This window comes from Populus nigra, chromosome 2 (genome assembly GCF_951802175.1).
Source record: "Populus nigra chromosome 2, ddPopNigr1.1, whole genome shotgun sequence".
NCBI classification, from domain to species: domain Eukaryota; kingdom Viridiplantae; phylum Streptophyta; class Magnoliopsida; order Malpighiales; family Salicaceae; genus Populus; species Populus nigra.
This window is the reverse complement of record NC_084853.1, coordinates 27019167-27040226: the sequence shown is the minus strand read 5'-3', so window position 1 is coordinate 27040226 and position 21060 is coordinate 27019167. Positions and strand designations below refer to the sequence as shown.

Sequence of the window (21060 nt, the reverse complement as noted above, 5' to 3'; positions counted from 1 at the left end):
TGTCTCCCGTTTGTTATAATTACAGGCCTTACAGTCATTATCGTTATTGGGTAGGGAGAACATGGTAACTATACAACAATGTAAGCTTAAACGATATCGTATACAGAATAGCTAACAGCTAGGAATGTAAGCTTAAACGGTATCGTATACAGAATAGCTAACAGCTAGGCTGCCCCTCGCCAATATTGAGAGTCGGGCTCCTAAATCATTAAGAGAATTTATTAAATTCATTTAAGTGCCATTTATTTAATGTGAAGATGTATTCTTGAAAATTAAATTATTTACCTGTTTTACGCTAAAGGTGAGATTAATTTTTTTAAAAAAAATTAAAAATGTATTCAATTATTACTAATATATTTTTTTAAAAAAATAATTTAAACTATTAAAAATTGATTTGATATAACTTATTTAGCTTGGTAACACCAAATGCAACTAGAAAAAAAAAATTTTGATTTAAAAATTTAAAAATTATATATATATATATATATATATATATATATATATATTTAAAATATATATTAAAATAAAAATATATTGGATCGATCGAGTCAATTCAAGTTAACACATAAAATTCATGACTCGAGTCATAAGATCATGATCACCTTATATAAAGTAGATAAAAAATATATATTAAAACTCTCAATCAACTTAATATTGGAGAACGAAGTTGAAAAAAATCAATTAAAAAAATTAAAAAAAAAACCTGAGTCAACTAAAATTAATCTGTCAAATTATGAAGTTCAATTCTCAATCAATCCACATTGAAGGATGAAACTGAAAAATAAATCAATTAAAAAATAACAAAAAAAGATTTGAATCAACCTAGTTTAACCCGTCAAACTCTTGACTCGGATCATGAGATTAGGATAACTTCATAAAAAAATCAAAAAAAATTATAAAGTTTAATTTTCAATCAAGTTAAATGATGAAAAATGAAAATGAAAAAACAAATCAATTACATAAAAGAAAAAAAATTCAAGTCAACTAAGTTAACTTTCAAAAGTCGCTACTCGGGTCATAAAATTAAAATAACCTAAAAAAAAAACTGAAATAAATTATCAAACTTAATTCTCAATAAATTTAATATTAAAAAATAAAATTAAAAAAAAATATAATGTTTCAAATTGACTTTACGAGAAGGAATTTCCCCTCCTTAATTAGTTTATGTTAATAATATCTTAAAAAATAACTTATTTCTTTATAGAATTTATCATTAAACAAAAAAAGTTAAAATTTATCATGATTAATAAATTATTTCAAAAAATTATTACATAGACTTGATGTACCATAATCTAAGCTCATGAATAAGACCAATAGAATTTTGACATAATTATTAAATTTGTTGATATTATTTTGTGATGGATACATTATTAATTACTTTATTTCATAATTATAACTTTATTATCAAATATAAAAATATTACATTCTAAGTATGATTGACTAAATATATAATTTGTACAAATCTAATTATTTGTGATAGTTTTATTAATTCAGTCCATGATGTGGACTAATTATGTATAACAATATTTTTAATAATTTTCATAGTTTCATAAATTATATATTTAATCTTGTTTTTTTTTTTTAAAAAAAAAATGCAGTTACAACTTTTTCATCCATTTCATTTTCTTTTAATTTTTTTTAACCTTTAAGGAAATATAGAAATAAAGTAAATAATATAGGGAGATTAATGAGAAAAATAGTTATTTTTTTTAAAAAAATTAAGCATGCTTGACACTATAATGATTTATTAATGTAGGGAAAGTTATCCCATCAATCTATGATATGAATTAAATTATATTGAAAAATTACATTTTATAATTTATACTTTAGAGTGCAAGTAACACTTTACATTTTATATCTTTTCCACCTAAAAAAAATTTATTTACTTTTTTACATATTTACTATTACTTTTAATTTAATGTCTAAAATTCCCCTAAACACAATAAATAACAAAAATATCATTGAGTTTACTGTTGGGTTTCTTTTAAATGTGGTTGTTACTCTACCTTTATTAATTACAACAATGCCACTACTAATAATTATTTAAGAATAAAAACACCATTTTGTTCTCAAAACACCTTAAAAATTACAGAAACATGACAACATCATTTTCTTCTCAAATAACCTCCAAAAGTTCCAAATTCTAGCAAATTTTAAGAAGCATAAGAGCCACATTGTTCTTTAATCTTCACCTAATTTTTATTTAACAACATTGTTAATCAACCCAACATGCATTGCCTCAATTTCCATCAAACTTGACAAATAAAACACTCTCAGACATCATTAACATGCCATCATCTACATCAAATGCTAGTAACTTGGAAAGTTTCAATAGTTTGGTTGAACTCAAGTTCAAAAATAGAAAGTGCAAGAAATGTGTAAAAAAAAGCTGGTTAGAATATGGAAAATAAAAGCTATTAAAAACAAGTTATTCTATAGATGTGATGATTGGTCACGCGACAATAATTTTATTGATTGGTGTAAACATATAAATGAAATTGAAATTATTGTAATAGGTGGAGGATGTTCTCATGATGTCGAGCGAAACTGGATGAATTGAAGAAAATGAAAGATGAACTACGTAGAGTTTGGATCAAGAATCATAACATGAAAGCTAGCTTTGTTTGTGTGAAATTGTTGTTAGTAACTAATTTAGTGTGTGATATTAATATTTGTATCTATTTTTTTGTTCATGTCAAAAAATAAAATAAAAACATAAGGCAACTTTGATCTATAACATTTATAACATTTATAGTGCAAAACAGTTCTAACATTAATTGTTCAATTTGTTTTACCAAAAGCATCAAAATTCAAACATATTTAGAAAAATTATAAATATTCTAACATTCACGGCAGCAACAACACTGAAAATCACCAATCATTTTTCATATATTTCAATCAATAAACCTACTTTTGGGTAAAGTGTTGAGAAAATATAGATATACTTGTGAGCATTTGAAAGATCACATAGATTATTCAAATTAGATATTCATTTAAAACTAAAGACATATTCAGGTATCATAATAGAATCACATGTGTAGAGGGTTATGATGATGATGTACTAACATCACCTCTAGCAACTTTGCTATATTTGCCATTATTTGAGCCTCTCATAGCACCATCACTAGATTTCCTCTCAATTATACCACCTCTTAAGCCTCTTATATCATCAGTATTGGATCCCCTCTTAGATCTCCCAACTCTACCATAACCTCTACCCGAAATCTATTAAGCATTGTCCCTTTGGTAAGTTCTAGAATCATGGTCATATTGCTTGTAATTATTGTATATAAGTGTTGAAACCCTTTTCCTTACCATACTAGGTTGATCATCTCCATCTTTCTTTCTTATTCTTTCTTAGTCTACCAATACATCTGTTCAAGTTGAGGGGGGATAATGACATCTCTCTTTCTTTTGGATCGAGATCAACTTCAAATAAAGGGTGCACATCAATAAAATATACTTTTCTCAAGGTTTCAACACTATATCATGCATGATAAACATCTTTAAATTCAATTTTCTTGTGATGCACACAAGGCACCACATGCTTGCATCCTTTTTTAGACCAGTAATGACTTTTGCACCTTCAACCACTAGTCAACAATGACAACACCAACTAAAGTTGCACCTCTTTTCCTCTCAGACCAGCACTGTGAGCAGCAACGAACTCCACTACCATCTCCACCATCTTCGTGGAAGGCCAGCAACGATAGTTGGCATCTTACTAGGCCATATAAGCTTTCTTCTCCCATCTTCATTTTAATTACTCTCTCCTATACAAGTATGCAAAACATGAATTACAACTTTCTTACAAGTTATGTGGGCTGGTTCAGACCTAACCCATATGACTAGATGGAGTCCAATTTTTTTAAAAAAGAAGCAACTTTTGGGTTGTCTGTCAGCCCATCCAAACCAGGCTGAGCTTGGGCCTCAGGCTCAATAAGCCCAGCCTTTAGGCTAAGAATATGTTTGTCAAACACACATTTATGTCTTTTGTTGAGTTTTTAGCTTGTTCTTATTTGAATGTTTAGCCAAACAAATTCTTAAAAATAAAAATAAAAATTTGAAAAATTTCAAAGACCATGTTAAAATTATTTTTGGGTCCCTTGCATGTTTTCTCAATAATTTTTTCTAATATTGGGCTGTAAATTACATTATAAAATACAGACCTAGTATTAAAAATACCTAATTTTTCTCTCTTAATTTTCAAGCAAAAATAAAAAATAAAAAACTCCTTATTTTAGAGAATACAAAAATATGTTTTTTATTCAATTATTTCATTTAATATTGGGTTGTAGATTTACATTGTAAGATACAGAATCGGTATTGAAAATACCCGATTTTCTCCAAAATTTCAAAAAAATCCAAAAAAACTCAAAAGATTTCTTCATGTAAAAAAAATACAAAAATATATTTTGTTTTCATGCATATGACCAAATTCTAAGGGTTTTTTCATGCATATTTTCTAAAACACAAAAACTCATTTAATATTGGATTGTAGATTTACATTGTAAGATACAAAACTGGTATTGAAAATACCCGATTTTCTCTAAAATTTCAAAAAAATACAAAAAAACACAAATATTTCTTCATGTAAAAAAAATACAAAAATATATTTTGTTTCCATGCATATGACCAAATTCTAAGGGTTTTTTCATGCATATTTTCTAAAACACAAAAACAAACTAAAAATATATTTTTATCATGTTTTAAAAATAAAAAATAGATATCACAAACAGTTTATGATTATCCATTAAGATTTGGCTAAAATACAAAAAATCCTATAATAATTATTTTGTTATTTGGACTGTTAGGATTTATCTGTAGAATTTAATGTTTATAGGTATAAAATTACATCATAAAATATACCTTTTTATGTTAAAGATACAAAATAAGAGATAAATGCGATACTAAAATTAGGGCATTAGAATAGTTAAGATTTAACCTTATAAGATAAAGACTTTATCACAAAGAGAAATCTGTCTTGAGTCTTAGATAAAACTAACGGATAGAAACATGACCTAAATTAACAATCAATCAACAACGCAACTTACCCTAGATAGGGTGCGCTGGGAGTGACATGTCTTCCCTTTACACAACTAGTCTCCTTATCTAAACTCTTGCAGATCATAGGTTTTCTAGTAACCATGATATTAGATGATGACTCTCTCTAATAATAATTTTATAATTAAATTTAAACATCCTTCAATTCTAGGAGGCAGATTTGCCATTCGACGTTGTGCACGTCTCGACAGGATGACAACTCACCAAGGACTTGTATGGTCGAACTGAGCTTTGTTCACTTATTTATTTTTGTTGGTCTGTGTAATTTAATTTTAGCATGTTTTTTTACATATTGCTCATGCATAAGTATATCAGGTATGGATTAATGCCTTCTTGCATTTAAAGTTTTAAATAAACCTAATTTTAGGTTAGGTGGGAAGTAACAGTTTGCCTTATGACTTTTAGTTGAAGTTTAGATTCGTGAAACATCCAATTATGCTTTGAGTGTTTACTTGGTAATGACAGTTATACTATGCTCTAACCATTCCTTGTAAACCTCTATATTGCCTTCACGAAAGAACCCTTTTGGGATCAGGTAGTAAGTTTACCCTTTATGTAGTGGTTTAGAACTTGACTTTAAGATATGAATTCCCTAATAATTCATTCTACATCAAGGCAGATCTGATTAATTCATTCAATTGGCATTACCACCCCCATTTAGTTTAAAATACAAAATGTATTCCATATATCATTACTTTGAAAGAAAAAGATGGATCCCCCACAAGTTTTGCCACAAATACCAAGGGAGATTAATGAGGATTTAACCTTAGAAGTAAAACCAGTGATGATTTTAGATTATAAAGAAAAGGAATTGAGAAATAAAAAGGTTCATTTGATAAGAGTGCTATAGAGAAATTCTCAGATAAAAAAGAAGACATGAGAAATGAAATCCAAAATAAAAAGAAATATCTAGACTTGTTTCTAAACATGTGTATAAATTTAAATTTTAGGGATGAAATTTTTATAAGGGAGAGAGTGTAAACCTTAAGTTAAAATTTTAGAAAAATATTGAAGTAGAAAATATCTCAAAAGAGTTTAAAATGAGTAGTTGATTGTACAAAATAGTTATGGACCATAAGGGTTGAAGATGAAATAATTAAGTGTGAATTCTCAATTATAGTGGAATCTTGAATAAAAGAAAAAAATCAATAAAATCAATAAATATAAAATATAAATTTTGGAACAATGTGTTTTTCAAAGGATAGTCAAGGAATATGAATAAATTTGATTCATTATGGTATCAAATTTTATCGAAAACTTGGAAAACTTCCTAGAATTATTTAAAAGACATAGGATAATAACAAAACTATAAATTAACAAAAAAATCCAGCTCCCTTGCTTATATGAAACCGCTAGCCATGAATAGAGAGAATGAGCTTTTTTATTCTCTTATTCCTTGCTTTTTCTTCAAATTTCTTAGGTAAACTAGGTTTTGAGATATCATAGGTGGGATTAGTGGAGTTAAAACACATAAACACAAGAATTGGGAGTGATTAAAGTGAAAGAAAAGTAAGGTTTTAGATAGAGAAAATAAAGGAAGGAGAAGAATGATTAGTGGAAACTCGACTATGAAGCATTTGAAGTTCAAATAATCAACTGATAAAGTGTCTTAAACCCATCCATATAAGCTTGAGGGAAGTTTAAATGATTTTTATAAAAAATTTCAAGTTTTTTGGGTGGGGTTTATTGTTGAAATTTAGGAGAATTGAAAATCTTACTGTAATTAAAACAATTGGGATGGAAGAAGTTCCGATAAATGCAAAATCATGGAAAAATAAAGTAGAAATCACGGTGGTAATAAAGAACTAGGGCCGACCAAGTTTAACGTTAAATGGGAAGTTGTTTGTTTGAGTTGAATGTTTAGAAATTGTATGAAATTAATGTGTGTTATTATGACAATAATAATAGGAAATGGATTAAATTCCTTTAACAAAATTTTAATTGATTTTATTAGTATACTGTGAATTAGTGTTTATGGGAAATATTAGGGGGGGATTTGTGTTATTAATTTATAATTGATGAATCGAGTTAGATTAGGTTGTTTTTAATGAAAATTTATGAACAATTGAAGAAAGAATTATGATGACACAACGAACCTTATAGCTGGCCATGTATATGGTTCGGGGGAAATTGAATAATTGATTAATATATTGTTGTAATTTTGATTTATCTTATAAATATTAATAAGACAATAATGTTGAAAGAAAATAGTTAATTATATACATTGAAATATAAGTTAGTTTGTTTACTTATTAGAAATTATATATGGAAGATTGAAGTATGGTTTAAGATAGTTGTTGGGTTATGAAATTTCATGAATATGGATTGTTGTATATTATTTTTATGTTTAGTAATGTGCTAAGAAAGAGTGAAATAAGTTAGTATCAAATTGAAAGTTGTTTGACTTGAAAATGGATGAGTTGTTTTGAGAGACATATTAATTATTGTATCTTTTTTTTTTTAGGATTAGGAGAAGCATCAGGAGATGGGCCATTAGCGGGAGGAGCTTGATCTACATAAGAAGCAAGTGAGTGCTTAACACTCTATCTCTCTAAATTATTGTTATATTTTTTTTTAATTTATATTATTGTACTCTGGTGTTAAAAAATAATAATAAATAGGATATATGAGAAATGAACGTAACATATAAAAATACATATAAAAAGAAATGATAAAAAAAGAGTGAATGAAAGACAAGTTTGTCATCTATGATGAAAACCAATAAGTATTAAGCTTACCGTCTTTTACAGAAGCTAATGAATGTTAAATCCACTGTTATGAATCGAGACAAATGAACAGTAAGATTTTCATCTCAGAAGGAAACTAATGTAAATGATGATGTCTATCATGAAAATAAAATTAATGGGTTGGTATGATATAATGGTTGAAAGTTGAACAATATTGACCGACAATAACTAATGATAGTTAAGTGTTAATATAAGAACCTTGGTAAGGATGGACAAGGAGAAAAATATTAATGAATTTAAAAGGCAAAACTTGCAAAGTTAGTAACTAGGTTTGGAATGAAAAGGTTAAAATGTAGATATGAATGTCAAAAGTTATTGATCTAGTCTATTATTGTCGATATCATTTCATGGAAATGAAGTATTAAAATTTTTTATTATTTTATGATTTTATAGGTCACAAGTCCATTGCACACTAGTAGATAAGATTGAACTAGTTTGTGTTATAAGTTTAGCTACTTAGGTATCCATTTAGTCACATGTTTTATCTTTTGTATAATTAGTAGGATTTATTATTTCTGTTTCTGTAAATTTTATTATTTTTATTTTATAAGTAACTAATTTAAATACTATCACATTTACTTTCATACTTTACAGATAATGTGTTCGTGTGTGTGTAAATTGTATAAATATTCTAAATGAATAATTTGTAATTTTATTGTTGTTATGGAAATATGTGAGATTATGATTTAAATGATAGTGATGAAATTAAAAATTAAAGATATGTGTTGATGATGAGAAAAATAAAATTAGATTTTATGCAAGTTATGAAGTATTGAATAATTGGAATATTAAAAATTAAAAGGAAATTTTGAGGAAATTTTATTAAAATAAAATAATTTAATAAGTCTTTTGTAGAATGAAATCGAAAAAAATAAGATAAATAATTCATGATTTATAAATAGAAAAATGAACATAATTTGTGTGTCTCTGTATCCTCATTTCTTAATATATATATGTTAAATATATATTTGGTTATAATTGTATTGCAAATGGTGGGATGTTACAAATAGTTAATTATTTTTTCATGTATATAAGAAATGTTTGGTTATAATTTTATTACAAATAATGGTATGTTATAAAATATAAAATTTAATTCTTAATTAATTAAAAATAATAAAAGATAGAATTAAAATAAAATTAATTATTTATAAAAATCTAATCTAATCAAGTTAAGTCAATAAACTTGTAGATAGAAAGTAAACTAAAATAAATTATAAAACTTAATTTATAATAAATTTAATATTAAAAGATAATAATAATAATAATAATAATAATAAGAAAACAGTATTTATGTGAGGAGTAATTTCTCCTCATCAATTAGCTTTCGTTAATGGAGTAGGAAAGTCATAATTAAAAATGGTAAATTAAAAAAAAAGACAAAAATTGGTATTCTACACTGTATAACTAAATTGAGAATTGCAAGAAATAAAAAATTGAGAAAACATTCTCACCTGTCTCTCTCGCTCTCTCGGTTGTAACTTGTGACTCCCTCCCCGCGCTTTGCTGCTGCTCGTGCTCTTCGGTAGCGCAACGAGAAAGAAGAATAAGGGAATGGGGTGGAATTACCCATACATATCATTAGAGGAAATGGTGAAACATCTAAAAGGGTTTGTAGATATAATGATTTTAGCATCTGGGTATCAATCCTCTGCTCTTTTAGCTCACTGGGACGCTCAAAACATAAAAAAAGCCATCCACTGGGGTTCCTTCTTCCAAAATGTAAGCGCCACAGGTTTTTTTGGTTCTTTAAATCAATCTTCGTGTATGTAAGCATTAGTTCGTTTCTTCATTGAAGGGCAGACAGAGCATTATTATAAATGTTCCTGGTAATTACTACTCCTATGACGTCTTAGGTACTTAAGCATATGAGTAGCTCAGATGTTTACCAGGACTCAATTAAGGAACTTGATGCAGCTCTCTGTCAAATGAAATCAAACCCTTATTTTCCCCAGGTTGTGGCTTTCTTCATTTTGAGTTAGTTTTATTATCTGTGACAAAGTTTGATGTGATTGCAATAATAATAATAATAATAATAATAATAACAATAATATATATCTGATAAAAGCAGGGTCTTGCAAATCTATCATGCGATACTCTGAGTACGGCAAGGAGTTTTGTGTTGGCCCATTTGTTCCAGACTTTATCACTGAGGGATTCACATCTCAAAGCTTTTTTAACTGCTGTAATTGAGATGGAGCTTGAGAGGGTTTCGGAATCGGAGCATGATTGTCTAAGTGTATATCTTAACAAGTTAAAGCCGCCGAATCTGCAGCTTGATTTGGTTCTAGAAAGGAGGGGTTTTGTGAAGGATTCTATGGTTTTATCAGAAGAAATTAGTCAAACTGTGAAGTTTGGAAAATTCAGCTATGATGATTTGACAAAGTTGACTCTTCAAGAAGTCTTCAAGAGGCAGTCTGCAGTGTCATGCATATCGACAGTGGAGACAGGCTTAGATGTCCTCTCTAATGCTATCAGGTGTAGTAGTGGGACTGAATCTGATAGTAGCATGCTGGAAGAACAACTAAAACTTGATGGAGCTCCTTCATCTGTTGGGTATAAAACGAATTCATTTCCCTAACTGTGAAATAAGTGCATTTTGTTTATTGACTGACAATTACATGCATAAAACCATGTAGGCTTCATTGTTTCTTGCAAATAAAGTTTATTGACATTTTTTTACAACTATTTTACTCATGTCGATTGGTTCAATTGAGCAACTAGTTGGTGCTAGATTATAGAATTTTTACTTTGAGGTCAAAAACAGACACACTTTGGCTTTGTGTGCAGGGAAATAGAACAGCCGGTTGATTTTTTCACGTGGAATCATTGGAAATCAAAGATGGTTTCATATTTTCTTGATAAGAGAACCATTAGATTGGTCTCAGGTGCCAGCATGATATTTTCTGCCCCTAAGATGCAGTGGCTACAAGTGTTTGAACGGCTGAATACTTCAGCAGATTGCAAGAATGATGGTTTGAGTGAAATAGTTGTAAGTCGATCTGATTTTTGAAATTAAATAGAAGGATGTAGTCTAATACATATAGCTTGATTTTATGACCAGCAATCACTCGTTTGGTTCATATTTTACAATATAATGGTTATTTGATCCATGAGTTTTCAATATTTGAAATATTAAGAATTCCATTGATTTAGGAATCATCTACAAGCTTTATGTGCATGCTAAATTCATTGTGCATGTATTGTAATATATTTCAGCGTATAAATGGTTGCAAGCAGTGATGTCAACCAAACACAACTGCACTTGTGCTACTTGATTCACTTGGCTTGCTTTGGAATGCATTGTCAAATTTTCTCATCTGGGTTTCTTTCAATAACTACATGTGACCTTCTTTCTCTCTCTCACACACACCTTTTGATGCTATTTTATGATGGTTGTGAAGTTCGCTCAAAACCCAGCAAACTAAACACGTTTTTATACACATGTTTTTTTTTTTTTTTTTTGGGGGGGGGGGGGGGGTTCAGTTTGGGGAGGAGTCTAGGTTAAATTAGTGAAGGATGTAAATGAGAATTGAAATAGAATGATAGGGTTAGTGCAAAAATAAGGTCATCTCGGTTAAATTTTGCTTTTGTGAATCCATCCCTGAAAACTAGCTTGTGCATTTCTGCATATGTTTTAATAGCTTACCCTGACATGTATCTCATTGATTCAGTAGACTGAAAAACAGTTTACTTTTTTGTTTTGATTACATGAGCATATCATTGCTATTATTAATATTGACATATTGTGATCTTGCTGTGGGCAATTAAGATTGTACTTGGCTTCCTGGCATGGATGCTGATGAATTACTGAATCACTTGGTTTTGGTGATCTAGATAGTGCATTTGAGTTGATTTACTGGAAATTGACCTTGGTTTTTAGGAAGTCCTTTGCTTTTCCCTTGAGACAGGAACTCCTATTACTCGGACACATTGCAAGCCAATGGAATTGTATAATTGAATACGCTACATCAGTTTCATATTTCTCCGCCACTATCTCAAACCTATATTATGAGGTGTGCAGCTTGCTTACTGGAAGAGCTCAAGGTTTCCATTCCAGTGAGAGAGCAGCACATTCAAAGGTGCTCTATATACTTGAATTTGAATGGATTATATAGATATGTAAAACACACACACATACTCATGAAGAGGTATCCATTGACATGAGGTGCAGGTTCTATGCCTACACGGTTTTATGATTTCCTATATTATTGTCCTTCATATAAACATTTTTCCTTGTGCTAGTGTAGAATTTCAAATTGATCTACAACCATGACACTCTATCTTAGAAAGTAGATTTTTTTTTTTTAATTATTATTGAGAATATGAAGTAAACAAGTCACATGAATGGGATAACATACCTATGTTTGATTGACTTGAAATTTGGCAAGCTTGATGCATGCGGAAATATTGGGCTCAATTGTTATAAAGATCAAATTCTATGATGATTCCTTTAGTGTAAGAGTAGTGTCTCTATGAACAAGCATCTGTCTGTGATCCCTATTAATAGTTGTTTATGAGAGAAAAATCACTTTTTTTTTTCTTTGCATTTGTTTTTGTGGTTGAACCTACTTTTCAAACAATGTTTTGCCTGAAAAAAGCATCAAATTGATGTTTTTTAGGTGTTTTTCAATGGTTTTGATATGTTGACTTAAAAAAAAAACCCATCATTTTGATGCATTTTCAATTGAGAAGCACATTGCACCGCTTTACCAAACACATTAAATGTGGTGTCAATTAGTCTCAGCTTTTCATTATTCCTGTTTGTTTATACATAAAAGATGGATCTTTATGCTGCCTACCTTCCTCGATGAAGACCCTTGGACTTGGAGTGGTTTTGGACATAATGCTCAACATGGTTGTCTGTGTCGGGGCAAGCTGGGTGGAGTTCATTTTGAGCTTGGAACCTAATAATGTATGCACTATTTATGGCCTTTGTTGAGGATTTTGCTTTGGTGGCTAAAGTTCAAAGCTAACCACGCTCATTGTGCACAGTCATACTGGATGACTGGCACTGGATGCTTCATTCAGCTTGTGAGGGACAAAGTTCTGCACCTATCTTTTTGTTTGTGTCCCCTTGAGCAAAATAATGAGCTGCACCAGGCATTTGTTGCTGGGGTAGAAATTTCATGTAGAGGTTCATGATGCCTAGTGGAGCGAACTTCCAAGGTTGCAAGAGTGTGGCATTAATCATCACATATCTATTTATCCTTCTTTTGGTCTTCTGGAAACTGTTGCAGAATTTGATGCACTTGGCTGAATGAACAATGTCATCTCTAAGTATACTTTGTTATGTTTCCTTACCGTGCTGTTTGTTTATTTATTTGCAATTGACTGGTGCTGTATCCAGTGTATAGCTCCACATCCTTTGTTCCTATGTTTATATTATACATTTTGATTGGTTTTAGCTGTTTATAGCAGGAAAGTGATATTCTTGAGTATCTAGCCAGACTGCAGGGCTATCAACTTTCTCTATTGTGGAAACAGTCCCCTGTCCTTGCAGCAGTTGCAATCCCATCATGGTATTCTTATTGCTTTTCTCTTCATTGTCTGGATGTTCTGGGAATGTAATTTATAAAGGAATTAATCTGATTTTAGTTTTCTTTTAGACTTATGGTTGAACAAGTTTCATTGCATTTGTGATTTCTGTGAAATGATATAATCACACAGTTACAATGGAGCTTTTTAATTTTGATGGCTCTCACATGATTTTAACAAAAGGTGCTTCAAACTTCAATGAATGGAGTGCTTGATGTTTGTCCATTTGCAATTAATGATCCTGTAAATGGTGTTGCAGGTCACCTTTGTTGAGATTGTATCTAAGTGAAATAGAGACTCAATTCAAAGGAGATTCTTCAGCACAGAGGTTTTGAGATTGCAGTTGCCTGTCTTCCGTGATTCGGAATTAAAATCTTCTGACACATTTTTTCATCATTTTTTTAGCCCTCACATTTATTTTCTATGCAGATGCTGCAGCTGTATTCAAGATAGGAAGCAGCACAACGATTGTAAGTATATTCACCCCTTTCCAGCATGTGCACATACTTCATGATCTCCTACATAAATTTTAACTTCTACCTGCAATGCTGAAACTGGGAATCTTATGATAAATGCTGCAGCATGCAGTTTGCTTTTACCTTTAATGTAATTGGTGTGTGATAGCATAGGACGAAAACATGTCAGATCTCTATGTCAAAAATCGGAGTACCTGTCTGGAATTCAGATGGAACGGAGAGTGGTAGTTTTATACGAGTTGTTTTATGCAGAGTGCAAGCTGTTTCTAATGCTAATGCTAGAAATTTTGTGAAAATGACAGATAGTTCTCTTGATAGAACTCTTAATGTAGAACGAAGACTAAAGTAAAAAGGATAGTCAACCTAAAATCCACTTGAAATACTTGAACCCATTCTCTTGAAATCCACAAGAACAAATAATTTTCATGACTCATTTTCTTCGTAAAACAACCTGAGACACATAAATATGTGGGCTTTTTTAGGCAAAGCAAAATCTTAAAACAGTCTGAACAATCAAAATCGTTGCTGAATAAAAAATATAGGACAGTCCTAATACTAGTAGACCTCTAAATAATACAGACATCCTAAATGATAAGTTGGATTCCTAAATAATATAAGAAACTAAATTAACACATTTATAAATTAATTGAAAAAAAGTCCTTTTTCTGATATTGCATCAACTTTTTCGTGCTTATATTTTACATGCATGTTGGGTAACAATGATGTTAATCCCAGAACCTGCTAGTTGCTATTATCACAAGATTTTCAGAATTCAGATGGAGCTGTCTCCCTCAACCTTGTATAATGCAAGGGGTTTGCCATGTTTAGAGTGGATGCTATCTTTGATGCTATTACTACGAGGTAGTGTTTATGTGATCATCATAACATTAGCACTGCCATTTTCATGTCTTGTAAAATGGGGGGGAAGATTAGAAAATGGATTTGTATAGGAGATGTACTTAACAAAACTTTTCTACGAACAAATGCTGCAAGAAATACCACACTCTACAAGGATAAATACAGATGCCTCATATTTTCTTGTAATGTACGGATGTCTATATAAAGGATTTGTTTTCTCCTGTAAAGAAAAGAATTCTTTTAGCTAACCTTAACCACTATGTGACTGAGATGTAGTTGACTCGTCATTATATAACATTTAGCTTTGTCTTCTTGGAAATCTTACTGCCTTTTACATTACTGTAACTGGACTTATGATTCATTTGTAGGTGAACTCGATGAGAGAATTTGGTGCCTTTACATCTTTCACATTTTCGCCTCTCATGTTATGCATGGTGCCAATAGTTCTTGACAGGTGAGCGTGACTGTGATGGTTATTGGTGAGAACCTTTCTGATACATTTCTTGCCAAGTGACAGATTTGCGTTTTTTTTTTTTTTTTTTTTTTTTTTTTTTTTTGTGTTGGAAAGATGGTATTATTTAGATCATTATTATAGGTAAAATTGATCACGGATTTCTTAGCCGAGATTTGAAGTCAAGTTTTCAAAGACTTCATGTTGGCTCCCATGCTTCCATCTATACGTTGATTTCATTGTATATTATAGAAAAAAAGTGTTTATAGATGCACTAGTAAATTTGTGGCAAGTGAAAGAGACCTGTTAACGCATTGCAAAAAATGACCACAATAATCATTGTTTTCTTCTATGGTGTGTAGGTGTGTTATATTTTTCACACGAAAATATATTAAAATATAACTTTTTGATATCAACATCATATCAAAATAATATGAAAACATCAAAAAAATATTAATTTAAAACAAAGAAAAAAATAAAAAAAAATTAATTTTTTTTAAAAAACACTTTTAAAATAAAAAAACAAACAAGCTCTTAAACTTATGACCTACAATGGCCAAACCACATATAAATTGCATTTGTTAACCAAAAGCGTAGCTAAAAACTTCGTTCTACCGTAGTTTTTGTGTTCATCTTCCTCAACAATTTTTATTTGCCAATAACCCGATTGCAAATGTAGTTTTGTGAAGTATCTGTTTGAGAATGTAGTAGAGATTGTATTTCAAAATGCTTTCACCTGGAAATATATCAAAATAATTTTTTTTTATTTTTTAAAATTTAATTTTGATATTAGCACATCAAACTATCTAAAAACATAAAAAAAATATTAATTTGAAATAATTTGTTTTTCAAAAAATGATGAAATGACGATTCAATTGCAATGTCAAACAAACCCTTGAAGATGAATGGTTTGCTCAATCTATCCATCAAGTCTTGAATCTAAGAAACCAAATATTTGTTCTTATTGTAGTCTTATCCAATGCTTGATAATTGGCATGCATCTTTAGGCTTCCATCTGTTTTTTATCTGAAACAAAATGACACTATATAAAAACTTTAAAGGAAAAATGAATCTAGTATCAATAAGTTCTTCCAACTATTTTCTCAACTCGGCTAACTTCATCAATGACATGCAATATGGGGATAAGATGATGGTGTAACTCTTGGCACCATCATAATTTGACAGGTGGAAGTTTTGTCAAATTTGCCCTTCATAAAAGTTTTTTTCATTAAATTTCATAAACTCGGCTAGTTTTTGTTTTTTCAAAAAAATCTTTTTCTTAGTGGAATTTAAAAAAAATGAATTTCTTTTGATTTAGAAATAATTTGATGATTGTTTAAAACAATATTTTGACATTATTTTATAGGATAACAAATGAATCAAGTAACTTCTTTATTGAAGTGACCAAACTCTAAACAAAAATATATGAATTAAAAAATGATATGTAATGGATTCGTTGTTCATAAACTTGTGAAATGTATTTATTTGCAAAGTCCAAACCATTATACTAGACAAGATCAAAGTTTATCGCTTTTAATTATTTGTGCTTGAAATAAGAAAATTTCATCTTTATTATTTCTTTTACGTTATAAAATGAATATATCCCTTGTGGTTTTTTTTTAGCTTGAATATTTTTCTTTCATAAAAATCATAACTAGGATCACACTCGATACTAAGAGCAAGTGAAATTTCATTAATTGATGAAAAAACCATGAGAAAGCCAGAGGGAAAAAAAGCTAAATAAACTTCAATGCTAGGAGGAATGTCCAAATCAAAAGCAAAAATGATAGTTAAAACAAAATGAAAATACCCCATCAAAGCAATAAAAAATGCAAATAAAAGAAAAACAACAAAAAGAACAAAAATATTAAAGGGCAAAACGAGTTAACCAACTGATAGTGATTTTGGATCTTTAAAACCTTGAAACACAGTTTTGAGTTTTATAAATCATTTTATTTCATAATCAAGAACTATAACCTACATTACGTGTCTTTACAAGTTCTTTCTAATCAAACAAGTAACCTGAATCAATAAATAACGCTATCAAAATACAAAAAATGTTTTCATAAGAGTGGTGACATCGTGAACATGCCACTTGTTATTAATAAAATGAGTACTTAAAAAGAGAGATTTTTCTCAAACAAAACATCAAGCTTTTACTTTAGCCTTTTGCTTTGAAACCCATAAAAATAGAAGGTCACCTCATCATGTACCTTTATCAATTTCAATCTCACTGGTATAAGAACAAATCATTCATTTAAAAAATAAATCCAAGATTTTAAAAATTATATGTTTTAAACTCACTTTAGAACAATACTCTATGTAGAATTTTAGGGAGGAAAATCAACCTATCCTAGGTGGGAAATGTGGGGTGGTAACCAGTCGTAAGATAACCCAAGAGAGGGATAAGAACAAGGTTGACTAACACCCAAATACTCCCATTTCATTTAAGAGGGGTATAAATACAAGAGAGAAAAATATAAATGACTTTTCCTCTCCCTAAAAATTATCCAGCAGCCTTAGCTGCAACAACCATCCCTTCCTAATAAGAAAACCTAACCAAACCAGCTTGCATGTTATCTTCCTTAAGTGTATGAGTGAGTGGAGAGTTAGAAAAAGGAGAGAAAATCGAAAACATGGAAGAAGAAGCCTATAGGGCTGATTGGAACAAACAAAAGGAAGAAGGAAGAAATCGAGAGAAAAGAGGAAGAAAAACTACTCAAACCTACCCTATGGCTACTTCAAATCGTAAGGTAAGAACAAAATCACTTCCTTGTTTCTTTGAGATTTTAGGACAAAACGGAGAAGGAAACCGTAAGGGAATGACTTAGGGTTCTTACACCTATGATTAACAAGGACTAGATAGAAAGATTGAAGAGAATGGGGCTGAAGGGGGACATAATTCTAGAACCTTTAACAAAAAAAATGGATGAATATGGATGAACAAACCTTAACTAAGGACCGACCAAGAGAGATAATGAAAAGAGATGAAATTAAGTGATAAAATTCATAATTGCTACCTTGTTAAACTTATAGAGACATGTTTGAGCGGAAATAAAATTCATGTTTATGTTAATTTATTGATTATGCATACATGATTGAAGAGCTTGTGTGAAAGTGAGATGAAATGATGGAATGTGCAGAATTGTAATCTTGTTAAGCCCTTAGACAGGAACCATACTATGTTAATGCTTTGATCTTGTTTATGTGATTGATGAATTTTCATTGTTATGAACCAACTGAATGAAGGTGTGATTGTAGCTTGTTGTTGTAAATATACTTGTGATAGAAATGATGAATTGCATGTGTAAATTGGGAGAGAATGGACAACAATATTCGATCAAAGAAAAACGGGAAATCATGAAGGAAACTTTGCATGATGAACACCCTTAGAGAAACAAGACATAGGATGAAAATGGGACTCTTGCGTAATGTGAATTGACAATTAATTTGTGTTTATAAATTGGCATGAATGAATTGAAAACATACCATTTATGATTGTGGCAACATTAGGTTCCAGTTTTGAAATGATGGTTAAGAGAACCTTTGCAAAATATATATATATATATATATATATATATATATATATATATATATATGTTGAGACTTGGTTGTGTATTGCTTGATAACCTTATGATAAATTAGGTGTGATTTGATAACGGTCTATGTCCAACCAGGTTGGGGTATGTTATACGAGGAAAGCTTAGCGTAGACCTTACGCTTAGCCTAGGGAAAAAGTAAGACTAGAAATGACTCATTCATCGTTGCTGATTTTTGAATCAGCAGCGACATAGTTTTTATTGATGATTTCTAGGTCGATAACGACCTAATTTTCACTAATGATTTTTGTGTCACCAGCGACCTAGTTTTTGCTGATGATTTTTGTGTCACAGCGACTTGTTTTTTGTTGATGATTTCTGTGTCACCAACATAGTTTTCGCTGATGATTTTTTGTGACAACAACAACTTAGTTTCATTTACAAATTCCATATCAGAAATAATTTAATTCTAGTGATAATTCCGTCGTTGATTTGACCTAACTCACTACGAAACCCAAGAATTAAACTATAGGACGTCTATGGATGACCCACGTTTAAAATTAAGAAAAATGTCTTGATATGATGACCTTCATTGTATAATTATATGATGTGTGAAGCACTTGAATGTGAACATGTGTATTCATGAGATATGTATGGTATTGGATTTATGTGATTACTGAATGTGAATATGCTAATTAGTGATCATTTGATGTGATAGGCGATACGACCAGGATTGGACCTTTGACCAGACGAGGACACCTCACAGGAGGAACATGTAAGTGGTCTTCACCCTCTTCTTAAATAATATCGAATCTCTGAAAATATGTCGTATAAAAGAATTGTTCTATCTCATTGTGACTACTAAATTGTTCATGGAATGTTTGATTGGGTATTGTGATTAGCTTTGGCTAATGACATCCAAATTGGATGACCAGGTTTGGATATTGTGACTAGTTTCGGCTAATGGCATCCGAGAGGGATGACCGAGTTTGGATATTGTGATTAGCCTCGGCTAATAGCATCCAAAATGGATGACTGGATTTGGATATTATGATTAGCATTGGCATCCGATATAGATGACCAGGTTGGGTATTACGACTTAGCTTTAACTAGTAGCAATCGAATTGGATGACCGGGTTTGAGTAATGCGATTAATCGTGGTTAATGGTGTCCGTAAATGATTATCGGTGTAAAGCGAAGTAATTTAACCATGATCAATGTATTAACTCCGTTCCCTACAACTCCTATGGAGAGGTTGGGACGTACGAGCAAGGATAATACAATTAACGAAATAATAAGGCTTGCATTATGTATGTAATGGGTAAAGAAAGGAATGTACTCATTTAGGTTATTAACGAAAAGTAGTGACAATATTCTTTTAAATATTTATTATCATGTTTAAATTATTTATAATTCTTGTATCTATTTTGTGTTGTAACAGGGACGTCACACAATTAAGGTGCGTAGAAATCTTGTCTCACGGGTCCATATATTTTGTTATAAACTATGTATCCATATGTTAAGATGTTATGTATTTTGTTTGAACAAATGTATTAGTGGTGAAATTGTCATTCGACACTTTTATAAAGACTTGTAATGATAACTATATCAGAATAGGAATGTAAACTTATGAATATGTAAATATAATGATATGATGCTTGTATTGCAAATTCTCTTTTATTAAGATGTTGAATTCTGAGATTTTATGAGTATCGTATTATACGAAATAATGATACTTATAAGAAGCAATGATGGTGAAATAAAAGAAAATACCATCAACTTCAGCTTTTGAGTAATTAGGATATTACAAAAGGGCTGTTTAAAGCCATTGTTTGTCTGAGTCACTAACAAAGCATACTTAGAGGTAATGGTCAAAACAAGGGGGTAATATTGTATTTAGAAGACGATTAGATCCCTTTAAGGCAATAATGAAATAAGAATGATTCTAGTAGTCAGATAATGAGACATTTTTGTTTATAAGAAGCACTTTGACCCTTTTAAGATCACTGGTAACACTAAATATTGCTAGTAGTGAGATGAAGGAATAATAAATGATCAGCGAGACAAATAATTTCTTGCAAGTAAATGGGTTGTGATGAGCACCGTAAGGGCTGAGCTGTGTAAAATTATAAATACTCTGGAAAAGACTTATATAGGCTAACTCGAGTGGGTTAGAAGCAATGTTGTATTTAGAAGGCGATTAGATCCCTTCAAGGCAATAGTGAAATGATAATGATTTTAGTAGTGAGATAATGAGACATTTTTGTTTACAAGAAGCACTTTGACCATTTCAAGATAACTATTGACACTAAATATTGCTAGTAGTGAGATAAGGGAATAATAAATGATCCCTTCAAAATGATAAGTGAGACAAATAATTTCTAGCAAGT

The 21060-nt window shown here is 30.3% G+C and overlaps 1 protein-coding gene across 5 annotated transcripts; it reads left to right on the top strand.

Moving 5' to 3' along the window:
• Positions 1-9236: 9236 nt before the first annotated feature.
• Positions 9237-20340, top strand: LOC133681929 (uncharacterized). Of its 5 annotated transcripts, XR_009836583.1 has the most exons (11): positions 9237-9530; positions 9665-9763; positions 9880-10364; positions 10599-10800; positions 11720-11890; positions 13227-13330; positions 13606-13674; positions 13776-13816; positions 15049-15134; positions 19389-19445; positions 20112-20340. XR_009836583.1 is itself a non-coding variant. In XM_062105135.1 (9 exons), the coding sequence occupies exons 1-9, from the start codon at positions 9363-9365 to the stop codon at positions 15129-15131; spliced, it is 1419 nt and encodes a 472-aa protein (XP_061961119.1). In that variant the 5' UTR covers positions 9237-9362; the 3' UTR covers positions 15132-15399. The 5 variants fall into 5 exon arrangements, 2 of the variants coding, with proteins under 2 accessions (XP_061961119.1, XP_061961118.1); XM_062105135.1 differs by lacking the exons at positions 19389-19445; positions 20112-20340 and having other exon boundaries at positions 13230-13330; positions 15049-15399; XM_062105134.1 differs by lacking the exons at positions 19389-19445; positions 20112-20340 and having other exon boundaries at positions 15049-15399.
• Positions 20341-21060: the final 720 nt, after the last annotated feature.